Source organism: Erinaceus europaeus, chromosome 11 (genome assembly GCF_950295315.1).
Source record: "Erinaceus europaeus chromosome 11, mEriEur2.1, whole genome shotgun sequence".
Taxonomy (NCBI): Eukaryota; Metazoa; Chordata; class Mammalia; order Eulipotyphla; family Erinaceidae; genus Erinaceus; species Erinaceus europaeus.
The window spans coordinates 97918487-97933182 of record NC_080172.1 but is presented as its reverse complement, the minus strand read 5'-3'; the positions used below and the strand labels follow the sequence as shown (position 1 = coordinate 97933182).

The following is a 14696-nucleotide window of genomic DNA, read 5'->3' as shown; positions in this document are numbered from 1 at the left end:
AGGCTGGTGACACGGCCTTATGGCTAGAAACAGATTTTCCTACTTCAGAGGTCCTAGGTTCAGTCCTCAACACCGCTATCAACCAGAGCTGAGCAATGCTTCTTGTAGTAAAAATAAAATGAATTAAAAAATAAAAATAAAAAAGGAAAAGCGGGCAAGGAGAGACAGCATAATGGTTATGCAAAGAGACTGTCATGCCTGAGGCTCCAAAGTCCCAGGTTCAATCCCCTGCACCACCATATACCAGAGCTGAACAGTGCTGGGGTAAAATACCTAAATCAATTAGTTAAAACAAAAAACAAAAAAAGGAAAAAAAAAACTGTTGGCAGAAGACTGGATCACTTGGACAATGCAGCTGCCACTGCATTGGAGGAAACCTTGGTGCAGTAATGTCTCTCTCTCTCTGAAAAAGTGGGCCAGTGCGCTTTCTTCTTCTAGCGTTTGCCCTTCTTCCGTAGCCAGTCAACAGCGTCAGGTTGAGCCTGATGTCAAGTTTCGAGACCTCCTTTGAATCTGGAGAGGTGGCAGTCGTTGACTATGTGGGTCATAGTCTGTCTGGAGCCGCAGGGGCAGTTCGGGTCGTCTCTGGCTCCCCAGCGAGGGAACATAGCGGCGCACCGGCCATGGCCTGTGCGATAGCGATTGAGGAGGGCCCAAGCATAACGTGCTAGGGCAAAGCCGGGTTGACGCTTGCAGGGGTCTGTGATGAGGTGTTTGGCCAGTGCGCTGAGTCTCCAAGAGTGACGACAAACGAGAAAGGGGGGAAGGGGGAGAGGGAGGGAGGAGAGGGGAGAGAGAGAGAGAGAGAGGGAGGGGGAGAGGGGAGAGAGAGAGGAGGAAGGAGGGGCGTGGAGAGAGAAACAGGTGGTGCCAAGTGTGGGCTTTGGGGTAAGTGTGATGTGGGGAGCCTCAGATGCTGCCCTTTGAGCAGGAGCTGGAAAATCCAGATTGAACGGATATCCATCCCGCGTCCTGAGAAAGCTCGGGGGAGGAGGTGTGCAAGCCAGAGGGGACAGACAGACAAGACAGCCAGCTCGGGGCGCTCCAGCTGATGGGGCCTGCGTGCTGCGCAGCCGGCGAGCCGAGGAGGGGGGCGGCGCAGCCCTGGACGCCACACACACACACACACACACACACACAGAGACACACACACACACAGACACACACACACACACACACACACGTGTGCACGCTGAGCAGCCCGGGACCCCACTGCTAGGTCGGCCGCCTCTCGAGAAGCCACACGCGGCACATGAAGTGGATTTGCAACAGCCGAGCTCCCAGGACGTCTTTCCCGAGCGGATAGAGCCCCCGCGGCGGCCCCTTCGCAGGGGATGGACAGCGTCCCGCCCGCAGACGAGCCCTCGCCCCGGGGCGGGGGCCGAGGCCGAGGCGGAGGCGGAGGCGGAGGCGGAGGCGGAGGCAGAGGCGGCCCGCGAGGGCGGCCCCGGGTGTCCTCCCGCCAGCCGGCGCTGCACGGGCCGCGGCTACCAGCAGGCGGTGTCGTGAGCGCGCCGGCAGCCGCTGCCGCCGCCGCCGCCGCCGCCGCCGCCCGCCCGTCCCAGCGAGGCGGAGAAAGGAGGGGACCGGAAGGAGCCGCTGGTGCTGCGGGAAGTGGCAGGAGCGGGAGGCGGGGACCCACCTGGAAGCGCCGCGGCGCCGCTGTCGAGCTTCCTGCGGCGGCGGCGGCCACCCGGGCAAGTGCCGTGGCGGGGGCGGAGAGCGGCCACGGCGGCGGCGCTTCTCCGACTGGCCCGCGACGGTCGGCCCCGCGCGAAAGGTGAGCGGGCATTTGGGGCACGTGGCGCGGGGGGGGCACACTCTCGGGAGGGAAAATGGAGGAGGGAACGCGGGCAACGATCGGCTCTGGGACCCGGATTTGGAAGTGAGTGCCGGGAGGGGGGGTGGACTGGAGACGGCCGCGACGGCAGGGCCCCCACGTGGGGTGGGGGTGCGCGCGCACGTGGGCCGAGGGTGCGCGCGCACGTGTGCGCGGGCTCAAGGGGGGCGGGGAGGCTCTCCGGGAGGCGACGGGCGCGCGCTCCCTCAGCCGCGGCCCACGTGACGGGCATGCCGAGATTGTCTCCACGTGACAAGACTGGAAGGCTGGCCGAGGCTGAGCGGTGCTGTGTCTCCAGTATCATTATGACCGTTGGAGGTTCTAGGGTGGATTTTCTTTTTTACTTGGGGAAGAAGAATGAGAAACATAAAGCGGGCAAGACTTCTTGCTCTTTCTCTTGTTAAAGACATCCGGTCCTTGAGTGAAGTTTTTTTTTTTTTTTAATTTAAGCCCTCAAAAACACTTTTTTTCTACACCGCCATGTTGGTCCTTGAGCGAACTCGCGAGAAGCGAGTGGGTATGTATCGCGAGATTTCGATTCTCGCGGGACCTTGTTGGCAGAGCAGTTGTCCTGGATGGCGGAGCCCTGGGTTCCGGTGGCCTGGGACCCACAACTCTTTCTACAAGGCAAGTTGTTAGGGAGGAGGGGCCGGCAGCGCTGAGAGCGCCTCCGGTTGCCCAGAGACGTGCGCTGATCTGCTCCGTCTAGTGTTGAAAGGGAGTAATTTGACCCGGGTCGAGGCCAGACGCTCCTCCCCACCCCCCACTCCCCGCCTGCGGGCACCCCGCCACCTGCAGCGGCGTCTCGCACCCCGGCCCGGGCCTCCCGCGCACTCAGCTGCCCCGGCCCCGCTCGCTGCCAGTCCGGAGCCGAGCGCGCGCAGCCGGGATGATTCCATTGGATGCCGTTCCTTACTTTTCAGACATTGTCAATTTTTGTTTTTTTCCCCCGATTCTCATTTTTTTTTTTTTCTTTCGCTTGTTTCTGCTACAGTACCCGTCTCCAACTGCCTATTCTCAGACACCTTAGAAACAGAGCGCCTTCCCTCTCTCTTCTCTCCGGGCACCTTTTTCCTCCGGTGTGTTTCGGTCACTGAGAACTTGCTGTCACCCCCACTCTGTTTACAGTCACGCTTGGCAGTGCCTGGGGGTGGCCTGGGGGGATACTGGATGTGTCTGGCAGTGCCTGATGTCAGAATAAAGTCATTCTTTTAAGTCCTTTGTATGTTCCAACTAACTCAGTTATTGGTAAAAAATTTTGATTACTACTGTGTTGTCGATGTCATTTTTGACGTTTGGGGTGATGGTTTTTACGTTATTCAGTGTAGCGGGAAACAGTTCGTCACGGTTTTTTTTTTGTTTTTGTTTTTGTTTTTCCTTTTCGTTAAAACTTTGGCATCCAGGTTGGGACGCATTTTTCTTTAAATGAGTTTGGCATCCCAATGACTTTTTGACAACTCTCCAGTGTCATCAAAATGTATTTACGGTTTGCATATAAAACATACTTAGTCAATATTCTGGAGTGATTTACTTAGTATTCATAGTGCTGCGTGGCCAAACTGATAACTAAGCTATCTATCCATTCTTGGTTTGTTTCTCCTTCAGGGTAGTACTTTGAGACAGAAAGTTAGGAGAGCACCGAAGTTTTTACAGTGCTGTGGGCTGCCAGGCTTGAACTTGGGTTATACACTTAGAGCAAAGCAAAGCACATTATCTAGGTGAACTGTTTTTTTTTGTTGTTGTTGTTTGTTTGTTTTTGCCTCCAGGGTTATCTCGGGGTCTCGGTGCCTGCACTATGGATCCACTGCTCCAAGAGGCTATTTCCCCTTTTGTTGCCCTTGTTGTTTATCATTATTGTTGTCATTGCTATTGTTGTTGGATAGGATAGAAATGGAGAGAGGAGGGGAAGACAGAGGGGGAAAGACAGATACCCTGCAGACCTGCTTCACCGCCTATATAGCGACCCCCCTGCAGGTGGGGAGCCAGGGGCTCAAACCGGGATCCTTGGCAAACGCTAGAAGAAGAAGAACTGGGATCCTTATACCATGTGCATTTAACCCGCTGAGCTACCGCTTGCCACCCCGTGAACTGTTTGAACCCTAGAAAATTTTTTAAAGTATTTTTATTTACTTATTATTGGATAGAGACAAATTGAGAGGAGAGGGGGAGATAGAGAGGGAGAGAGACACCTGCAGCCCTGCTTCACCTCTCGGGAAGCTTTCTCTCTGCAGGTGGGGACCAGGGGCTTGAACCTGGGTCCTTGCACACTTTTTTTTTTTAAACATTCTCTTTTTGTTTGTTTGTTTGTTTATTTATTTATTACTGAGTAGAGACAGAGAGAAATTGGGATGGGAGGGGGAGACTGGAAGAGAGACAGAGAGACACCTGCAGCCCTGCTTTACCACTTGTGAAGCTATCCCCGTACAGGTGGGGACCAGGGGCTTGAACCTGCATCCTTGTGCACTGTAATGTATGCTCTTAACCAAGTGCGCCACCGCCTGGCCCCCCTTGCACACTTTAAAAAAGAATTTTTTTTAAAATACTTATTTTCCCTTTTGTTGCCCTTTCTTATTGTTGTAGTAGTTATTATTGATGTTGTTGTTGATAGATAGGACAGAGAGAAGTGGAGAGAGGAGGGGAAGACAGGGGGAGAGAAAGACAGACACCTGCAGACCTGCTTCACTTGTGAAGCGAAGCCCCTGCCCGTGGGGAGCCGGGGGCTCGAACCGGGATTCTTCTGGTCCTTGCCTTCGTGCCACGTGCGCTTAACCCGCTGTGCTACCTGCCGACTCCCGCATGCACACTTTTTAATGTGAGCGCTGGTTTAACCAAGAGTGCCACCGCCTGGCCCCGGGACCGTAGAAATTTTAAAAGTTAGCTCAGTTACAGTAGTAGTTCTGGGCTGGGGTACAATACAGTGGTTATGCAAAGAGCCTAAAAAAGTCCCAGGTTCAGTCCCCAGCACCACTATAAACAAGAGCTGACCATCCAATTAGTGAGCTCAGCTGGAGAGAGGGCAATACTTAAGTAGTTAATATAAACAAAAATACATACACATAAATCAAGCTAACCAGTATTTTGAGATTGTTTTATTGTCCTCACCCCCTAACCTATCATTTATCCCGCTTGGCAGGAATAAACTATCTACATTTAATGGACAGTGTTTTTTTTTAAAGGTATTTATTTATTTTTTAAATACTCATTCCCTTTGGGTGCCCTTGTTTTATTGTTGTTGTTATTGATGTCGTCGTTGTTGGATAGGGCAGAGGGAAATGGAGAGAGGAGGGGAAGACAGAGGGGGAGAGAAAGATAGACACCTGCAGACCTGCTTCACCACTTGTGAAACGACTCCCCTGCAGGTGGGGAGCTGGCGGCTCGAACCAGGATCCTTGTGCCGGTCCTTGCACTTTGCGCCACGTGTGCTTAACCCGCTGCGTTGTCGCCTGACTCCCCCCCCCCCTTTTTTTTTTTTTTAAACCAGAACACTGCTCAGTTCTGGCTTATGGTGGTACAGGGGATTGAACCTGGGACTTTGGAGCCTTAGGCATGAGAGTCTGTTTATATAACTGTTATACTATCTACCCCTGCTTGACAGTGTTGTTTAATTTTAGTTTTTTATTTTTTTTTAAAGATTTTATTTATTTATTAATGAGGAAGATAGGAGGAGAGAGAGAGAACCAGACATCACTGTGGCACATGTGCTGCGGGGGCGGGGGGGGGGGCAGGGGGATTGAACTCAGGACCTCATGCTTGAGAGTCCAAAGCTTTATCACCTGGCCACCTCCCGGACCACTAATTTTAGTTCAATGATTATCTTTTTAAATCCAGAAGCACTGATCCTCTGACTTTTGGTGTTAGGCATTGAACCTGAGACTTTTGGTGCCTCAGGTATGAATGTCTTTTTCTTTGCATAATCCTTGTGCTAGCTTCCTCAGCCCTTATTTTTTCTTCTTTCCTTCCTTTCTTTTTTTTTGTTTGTTGTTTTTGTTTCTTGCCTTTTTGTGTGTGTGTCTCCAGGGTTATCGCTTGGTGCCGGCACTATGAATCCACTGCTCCTGGAAGCCACTTTTTCCCTTTTGTTGCCCTGGTTATTCATCGTTGTTGTTGTTATTATCATTGTTATTGCTGTCGTTGTTGCTGGACAGGACAGAGATAAATGGAGAGAGGAGGGGAAGACAGGGAGAAAGACACCTGCAGACCTGCTTCACCACCTGTGAAGCCACTCCCCTGCAGGTGGGGAGTCGGAAGCTCGAACTGGGATCCTTTTGCCGGTCCTTAGGCTTCAATCCATGTGTGCTTAACCCGCTGCCCTACCGCCCGACTCCCTTTTTTCTTTATTTTTAATTTTATTATTTTTAATTTAATTTATTTACTGCTGGATAGAGACAGAAAGAAATTGAGAGGGGAGGAGAGATAGAGAGGAAGAGAGACTCAGAGACCTGCAGCCCTGCTTCACCACTTCTGAAGCTTTCCCTCTGCAGGTGGGGACCAGGGGCTTGAACACTGGTCCTTGCACATAATAGTATGTGCACTCAACCTATCATAATAGTTTCTATCATAATAGTTCTAGAAGAAACTTGATGAGTTTAGGTGTTGAGAGGTGTTTTAGTGGCCGGGTGCTGGCGCACCTGGTTGAGAGCCCATTACCATGTGCAAGGACCTGGTTCCAGCCTCCAGTCTCCATCTGCAGGGGGAAAGCTTTGTGAGTGGTGAGGCAGGGCTGTAGGTCTCTCTCTCTCCCTCTTTATCTTCATTACCCTCTCGATTTATGGCTGTCTCTATTCAATAATAAATCCTTAAAAAAAAAAAAGGAGACGTGTGGTACAGGATAGAGGAAAAATGAGTCATGGGAGGTTATAGGTACTAACGTGGAATTTGAAAAGTTGCAGAGGAAAGAAAGGATAAACAGAAAGCCGGGGGGTGGCGCAGTGGGTTAAGCGCACATGGCGCGAAGTGCAGGGATGTAAGGATCCTGGTTCGAGCCCCCGGCTCCCCACCTGCAGGGGAGTCGCTTCGCAGGCGGTAAAGCAGGTCTGCAGCTGTCTTCTCTTTCTCTCCCTCCTCTCTCCATTTCTCTCTGTCATATCCAACAACAACGACGCAACAACAATAATAACTACAACAATAAAAAAAAAAAACAAGGGCAACAAAAGGGAAAATATATTTAAATAATAATATATTATCATGTAAACATTATTAATCACATATTAATATATACAGTATATATTTTATATTAATAGATCGGTATATTAATATAATTATTAATTATATATTATACAATAAATCATATATATAAAGAAAGGCTAAATAGAGCTGTGGTCCAAGCATAGGCAGCTTCCTGACTGTTGGTGGGCAATTTGACCAGAATTTGGTATTTTGAATCAACTTTTCCCCCTTAAATAATTTTTTAGACAATTCAAGCCATTCAACAAATAGTTTATTCCTTATCCTAAAGTCAGCAACTGAAGTTGATATTTAATTGGGACTTGGTAAATTGAGTCTTTGTTACTTTATGGGTACATCTGATCTTTACAGTAATACATGTTCTTTGCTCTTAAAATGTTGTTTATATACTGTTTTTGATAGTGGGTCTTGGGAATTGATAGTCAAATCTTTTTTTTTATATTTATTGATTTGTTCTTTTTTGTTGTCCTTGTTTTATTGTTGTAGTTATTATTGATGTCGTTGTTGGATAGGACAGAGAGAGATGGAGAGAGGAGGGGGAGAGAAAGATAGATACCTGCAGACCTGCTTCACCGCCTGTGAAGCGACTTCCCTGCAGATGGGGAGCCGGGGGCTCGAACTGGGATTCTTCTGTCAGTCCTTGAGTCTTGCACCACGTGTGCTTAACCCGCTGCGCTACCGCCTGACTCCCAGTTAAATATTTTTGAGACACTAAATTATCTTAGCCACCGTATAGACATATACAGAGAAAATTCCAAGCAAGAAGTGTGTATTTTACATGATTTGAATTTAAATGAAGTTACACATCAATTTAAATTAAGTTACTGTGATAGTGACTTGTAAGAGCCAGTGAATGATAGAAAATCCGCAGTGATACTAAGTCATCCTCTTTTATTTGATTATTATTTTTTAATATGTGGCACTGGGGGTCTACATGTGATACTGCTGAGCGACCTCCCTGCTCAGTCGTTAAAGATGTATTTCCTGAGAGGTAGATGGCGAGAGTAAGAACATTACCCCGGCATTTGTGGTACTTGGGATCCATCTCAGAACTCACGTTTGCAAGACCAGAGCTCTACTGCTGTACCACCCTGTGGGCTGGTTTGGTCCAATTTTTAAATTCTGATTATTTATTTATTTATGAGAAAGACAGGAGGAGAGACAGAAGGAACCAGACATAATTCTGGTACATGTGCTGTGAGGGTTTGAACCCAGGACCTCATGCTTGAGAGTTTGATGTTTTATCCACTGTGCCACCTCTGGGACCACCTATTTTATTATTATTATTGTTATTATTTATTTATTTATTGGATAGAGACAGCTGGGAATTGAGATGGAAGGGGGTTGATAGAGCAGGAGAGAGACAGAGACACCTGCACTGCAACACAGCTTCACTCGCAGAGCTTTCCCCCTACAAGTGGGGACCGGGGACTCAAACCCGAGTCCTTGTGTATTGTAACATGTGCGTTCAACCGGCTGTGTCACCACCTGGCCCTCAGTTTTTAAAGTCTATATCCTTGGTCCTGGGGGAGAGCACACGCTCCCTTGGTGCTGACCATGGTGCTCCTATTTGTCTGTAGGGCCCCCCCCCCCAGCCCAGGGACTCATTGGTGGTAAGGTGGCACTTTACTGTGGCTTCTTCCTTTTTTTTTTTTTTTAATTTATTTATTTTAATGAGAGAGAGAAACCAGTGCACTGCTCAGCTCTGGTTTATGGTGGTGCTGGGGATTGAACCTGGGTTCTTAGAGCCTCAGGCCTGAAAGTTGCTTTGTATAACCATCAGATTTTTTTTTTCTAGGTTTACTTATTTTTTAAAAAGATTTTTAATATTTATTTATTTATTTATTTTCCCTTTCGTTGCCCTTGTTGTTTTTTGCCATTGCTGTTGTTGCCATTGTTGCTGGATAGGACAGAGAGAAATGGAGAGAGGATGGGAAGACAGAGAGGGGGAGAGAAAGATAGACACCTGCAGACCTGCTTCACCGCTTGTGATGCCACTCCCCTGCAGGTGGGGAGCCGGGGGCTTGAACTGGGATCCTTATACTGGTCCTTGCACTTCTTGCCGTGTGCGCTAACGCCTGACTCCCTAGGTTTACTTATTAACCAAAGAGAGGGAGGGAGGGAGGGAGGGAGGGAGAACGGCAGAGCGTTAACTCAGACCCATGTGATGCTGGCGATTAAAGTTGGCACCTCACTCTTGACAGTTTTATACCTTGTCCAGTGCACCACGTCCTGGGCCACTTGGAGCTTTTTATTTTTTAAATCTAACTTCACATGAAAAAAACTCTAAAGTTTTGGTTTTGGAAGTGCAGGCCTTGCTGTTTTATTTTATTATTATTTGAATCTTTTCCTGCTTCCCCCTGCCTGCTCAGCTGTTCCTTCTCATTTGTCTGGATAATGTTTGTTTTGCCGGAGACAACCTGAGTAACTTCTCTGAGGAGACTATAAACTTACTCAGTTACAATAATGTTGGAAATTTTCTTTTTTGGTACTCCAGTATTTATAGTGTAGACTCAGAAACTAAACATTGTTTTCAGATCTTACTGATTTCAACCTGAAATAGCAGGCATCCTTATAAGGATATGACAGTAAGCAGATATAGTAGAGCTGGGCCCTTACTAAGAAAATAGGAGTAAATAAATTGCACTGCCCTGTCAGGGTTGGCTGAGATTTTAGTCCATAGTTACGATTAATTTAGGTTTACTTATTTAAATGTCTGTTCATTTGTGTGTTTTTTTAATATATTTATTATTTTCTGTTGCCCTTGGTTTATTATTATTATTATTGTAGTTACTGTTGTTATTATTGATGTCGTGGTTGTTGGATAGGACAGAGAGAAATGGAGAGAGGAGGGGAAAACAGAGGGGGAGAGAAAGAGAGACACCTGCAGACCTGCTTCACCGCCTGTGAATCGACTCCCCTGCAGGTGGGGAGCTGGGGGCTCGAACCAGCATCCATACGCCAGTCCTTGTGCTTTGCGCCACCTGCGCTTAACCCGCTGCGCTACCGCCCAATTCCCCTTGTTCATTTGTTTTAATGTTAAGAGATACAGAGGAGACTAGAACCTTGCTCAGCTCTGGTTTATGGTGGTGCTAGGGATTGAACCTGGGACCTAGGAGCCTCCGGCATGAATGTTATTTTGTATAACCATTATGCTGTATTTCCATCCCTGTTTACTCTAAAGGGTGGATGGATGGGAATGTGATGGGAGGAGCACAAGAACAACACAGGCAGGAAATGCTTGAGAGACCAACACCTCATCTGTCATGTCACCTACCGGCCACATGGTTCTTCCAGTATGATCTACAGGACCATTGGAATTAGACACTTGTGGTTTTATTTCAAGGGAAAAGAGGGAGTTATTGTAACAGTGTTTTTAACACTACTAGATGTATAGCCCTATAGTTTCAGTATATAATAGAGTATTGTAGAGCAGTGTATAGATGTGTCACAGTGATGAAAGTAAATAAATCTTCATTTTTATTACTGTGTTTTTCAGATTTTTTAAAATTTATTAAAAGGAAACATTGACTAAACTGTAGGATAACTCCACACAATTCCCACCACCAGAACTCTGTATCCCATCCCCTCCCCTGATAGCTTTCTTATTCTTTTTTTATATTTATTTCCTTTTGTTGTCCTTGTTTTATTGTTGTAGTTATTGATGTTGTTGTTGTTGGATAGGAAAGAGAGAAATGGAGAGAGGAGGGGAAGACAGAGGGGGAGAGAAAGATAGACACCTGCAGACCTGCTTCACCACCTGTGAAGTGACTCCCTTGCAGGTGGGAGAGCTGGGGACTCAAACTGGGATCCTTACGCTGGTTGTTGTGCTTTGTGCCACCTGCACTTAACCTGCTGCACTACTGCCTGACTGCCCAGCTTTCTTATTCTTTAACCCTCTGGGAGTATGGACCCAAGGTCATTGTGGTATGCAGAAGGTGGAAGGTCTGGCTTCTGTAATTGCTTTCCTGCTGAACATGGGTGTTGACAGGTCAATCCATACTCCCAGCCTGTTTCTATCTTTCCCTAGTGGGGAAGGGCTCTGGGGAAGCAGAGCTCCAGGACACATTGGTGGGGTTGTCTGTCCAGGGAAGTCTGGTTGGCATCATGGTTGCATCTGGAACCTGGTGGCTGAAAAGAGAATTAACATACAAAACCAAACAACTCGTTGACCAATCATGGACCTAAATGCTGGAATAATGCAGATGAAGAGTTGGGGGGGCCCCCTCCATTTTGTAGATAGCTAGTAGGCATATTTTAATTATGTTCCAAAGGGCTTGTGCCTATACTAGTTTTTTTTCTTTTCTTTTTCTTTTTTCCCCTGAGCCTGAAATCTGATATGCAGGTGGATCCAAGTTATTGTCTGGGGAGATGATGTCATGGCTGGAAAAGGGACCAGAAAGTTGGATCAGGGAAGAGAGTAGCTCCCTAATATGGGGAAGGGGTATAAATATTGTTGACTATAAATCCCATCGATTTGATGTGATCTGGGGCCCATATTCAACTTAGGAGCCTATGTGACCTCTGCATCCCTATAGATCTGAGCTCACATTCTGTGGTCATGAGTAGGAACATTCCAGGCGGCCTCAGTATGGACCCATTTTCCTCAGGTGTAGCATAGAGTATGTTGTCCATCTTCCCTTCAGAGGATGGAATATTTTCTACCATTATTGATCCAAGTTGAGGTCAGGGTCCTTTGGGGGCCCACAAAGGCGTCTAATGTGTTCCTGATAGAAATGACCGGTAACAATAGAGAGGGATTTTCTTTTTTTTTTAAATATTTTTTTATATTTATTTTTATTTATTCCCTTTTGTTGCCCTTGTTGTTTTATTGTTGTAGTTATTATTGTTGTCATTGTTGTTGGATAGGACAGAGAGAAATGGAGAGGGGAGGGGAAAGACAGAGAGAGGGAGAGAAAGATAGACACCTGCAGACCTGTTTCACCGCTTGTGAAGCGACGCCCCTGCAGGTGGGGAGCCAGGGCTTGAACCAGGATCCTTATGCGGGTCCTTGTGCTTAGCGCCACCTGCGCTTAACCCGCTGCGCTACAGCCCGACTCCCAGAGAGGGATTTTCGAGGTCTAGGCCCATCATGTCTGTTTGGGAATCTCAGGACTCCCTGATTAGGGCTCCTTTATTACTGTGTTTAAGAAGTATGGCACTGGTGTCTTTTGAAAACATTGTTATCAGCAAATTTTTTCTTTCTGAAGCCAAGCCGGTGTTGCACCTAGTTGAGTGCATGTGCACAGGGACCTGGCCGCAAGCCCTCAGTCCCTGCTTGCAGAGGGAAAGAAAGCCTTCTGAGTGGTGAGGCAGTGCTGCAGGTCTCTCTCTGCCTACCTCTCTGTCACGTTCTGTATTGAATAAATAAAATACTTTTAAAAATATGGGAGTCGGGCAGTAGCGCAGTGTTTTAAATGCACGTGGCACAAAGCACAAGGATTTCCGTTTGGAGCCCCTAGCTCCCCACCTACAGGGTAGTCGCTTCACAAACGGTGAAGCAGGTCTGCAGGTGTCTCTCTTTCTCTCCCCCTTTCTTTCTCTCTTCCTCTTCTCTCGCCATTTTTCTCTGTCCTATCCAATAACGACTTCAGTAACAACAATAATAACTACAACATAAAAAAACAACAAGGGCAACAAAAGGGAAAATAAAAAATATAAAATTTTTTTAAAAAGATGAAAGTTAAGAAAATAGGAAAGAAAGGGTAAAAATTGGGGGTTGTGGTTGGTGGCACAGTTAAATGCACTTGCTGCCTTGCACAAGGACCTGTGTTTGAGACCCTCCTTCCTACCTATAGGGGGAAAGCTTCACACACAGTACTAAATGAGATTGTGGGTGCCTTTTTTAAAAAAAAATTTTTTATGTATTCACTTTTGTTGCCCTTGCTTTTTTTTTTTTTATTGTAGTTAATTATTGTTGTCGTTGTTGGGTAGGACAGAGAGAAATCGGGAAAGGGGGAGAGAAAGACCTGCTTCACCACTCCTGAAGTGAACACCCCTGCAGGTGGGGAGCCGGGGGCTTGAACCGGGATCCTTGTGCCGGTCCTTGTGCTTGCGACACCTACACTTATCCTGCTGGGCTACTGCCTGACTCCCTGTGGGTGTCTTTATTTCTACCCTTCTCTGTCTTCCCCTCCTGTCTCAATTTCTCTCTGTCCTGTCCAACAACAGTGACAATAGCAATAACAACACTAATTACAACAATGATAACAAAGGCAACAAAAGGGGAAAAATAGCCTCCAGGACCAGTGGATTCGTGGTGCAGGCACCGATCCCCAGCAATAACCCTGGAGGGAAAAAAATACATACATACATACATGCGTATATGCATACATACATACAAGGACTGGGGAGATAGTATACTGTTAGGCAAAAAGATGTTCATGTCCAAGGCGCCAAATGATCCTTGCTTCAGTCCTCAACACCACTATATATCAGAGCTGAGCAGTATTCTGGTAAAACAAAAAGAAAGATAGATGCTGGGGTAACAACATAATGGTTATGCGAAAGACTTCCATGCCTGAGATTCCAAGATCCTGGGTTAGATCCCCAGTACCACCATAATGCTCTGGTAAAAAACCAAAAAATAAAACTTAAATGGGTATAAGTTCTATTATATCGTTTTATTTCTTCAACTACTATCTAGATAAAACATTACCTTATGCTTAGTAGATGGACTTCTTTTTTGAAACTTTATAAAATAGTTAAAAAAATAACATAACATTACTTGATCTAACTTTGTTATATTACTGAAAGATCTATTTAGTCCCTGTGAACTAAAATGCTCTTCTTGGCATAAAGTTATTCAATATTAAATTTCAGTAAAACCATATTGCAGTGCTGTTTCTTATCAGCTAAAGAAATGTTGAGTCATAAAACTGCTGATTAGCTCTCTCTCTCATTAAATGCTTTAGAGGAAAATTATGTCAAGTAGTATACTAGTATTTTATAAATTACTTAAACACACAGCTGAGGTTATTGGTGATGCAAACTTATTTCTCTAGTTACATAGAATCTACCGCTTTATTTTTATAGTCTCTAGTTTAATCTTTTTTGTGGGGGGGGGGCCAGGGAGTCTCGGCTTCACTGATCTAAGCTGACTTGTTCAGAAAGAGCAAGATAGGCAGAGAGAGAAAGAAACCACAACACACACACACACACACACACACACACACACACACACACTCTCTCTCTCTCTCTCTCTCTCTCTCTCTCTCTGCGGTAGCGCACGTGGCAGAGCAGTGGCCTTCACCCCAGTGGGCTCTTGCCGGCTCTCTATATGGTACTCTCACATGGCTTCATAGTTTTCATGCAAGAAAGAAGAAATGCTTTCATTCAAGCCCTCCAAATTCGAAGATACAAAAAGAGTATTTCAAAATTTAACTGACATAAAAAGACAACTACAAAACATTGTTTGGGGGGTTGCAGGGACACTCGATTTTGTCTCTATTGAATAAATAAATAAGAGAAAGAAATCTTTGTTTTCTACATGATGAACTTTATTATCAATTTATAAAAATTGTGTTTTCTGGGAGTCGGGTGGTAGCGCCGTGAGTTAAGTGCATGTGACGCAAGGCGCAAGAACCGGCCTGCGGATCCCGTTTGAGCCCCCGGCTCCCCACCTGCAGTGGAGTCAGTCGCTTCACAGGCGGTGAAAGCAGGTCTGCAGGTG

At 46.6% G+C, this 14696-nt stretch overlaps 1 protein-coding gene across 7 annotated transcripts in view; it reads left to right on the top strand.

Annotated features, from left to right (window-relative positions):
* Positions 1-1198: 1198 nt before the first annotated feature.
* Positions 1199-14696, top strand: part of ZZZ3 (zinc finger ZZ-type containing 3) — an 86290-nt gene continuing 72792 nt past the window's right edge. For 5 of the 7 annotated variants that reach the window (XM_016193000.2, XM_060202207.1, XM_060202206.1 and 2 more), the window contains exon 1: positions 1643-1780. Coding sequence is in view for 1 of the 7 variants with exons in the window: in XM_060202209.1 (XP_060058192.1) it covers positions 1335-1780 (446 nt within the window). In the remaining 6 variants the exon portion in view is untranslated. Of the gene's footprint in view, positions 1781-14696 lie in introns of all 7 variants that reach the window. The other 2 variants (XM_060202209.1, XM_060202205.1) reach the window with 2 other exon arrangements.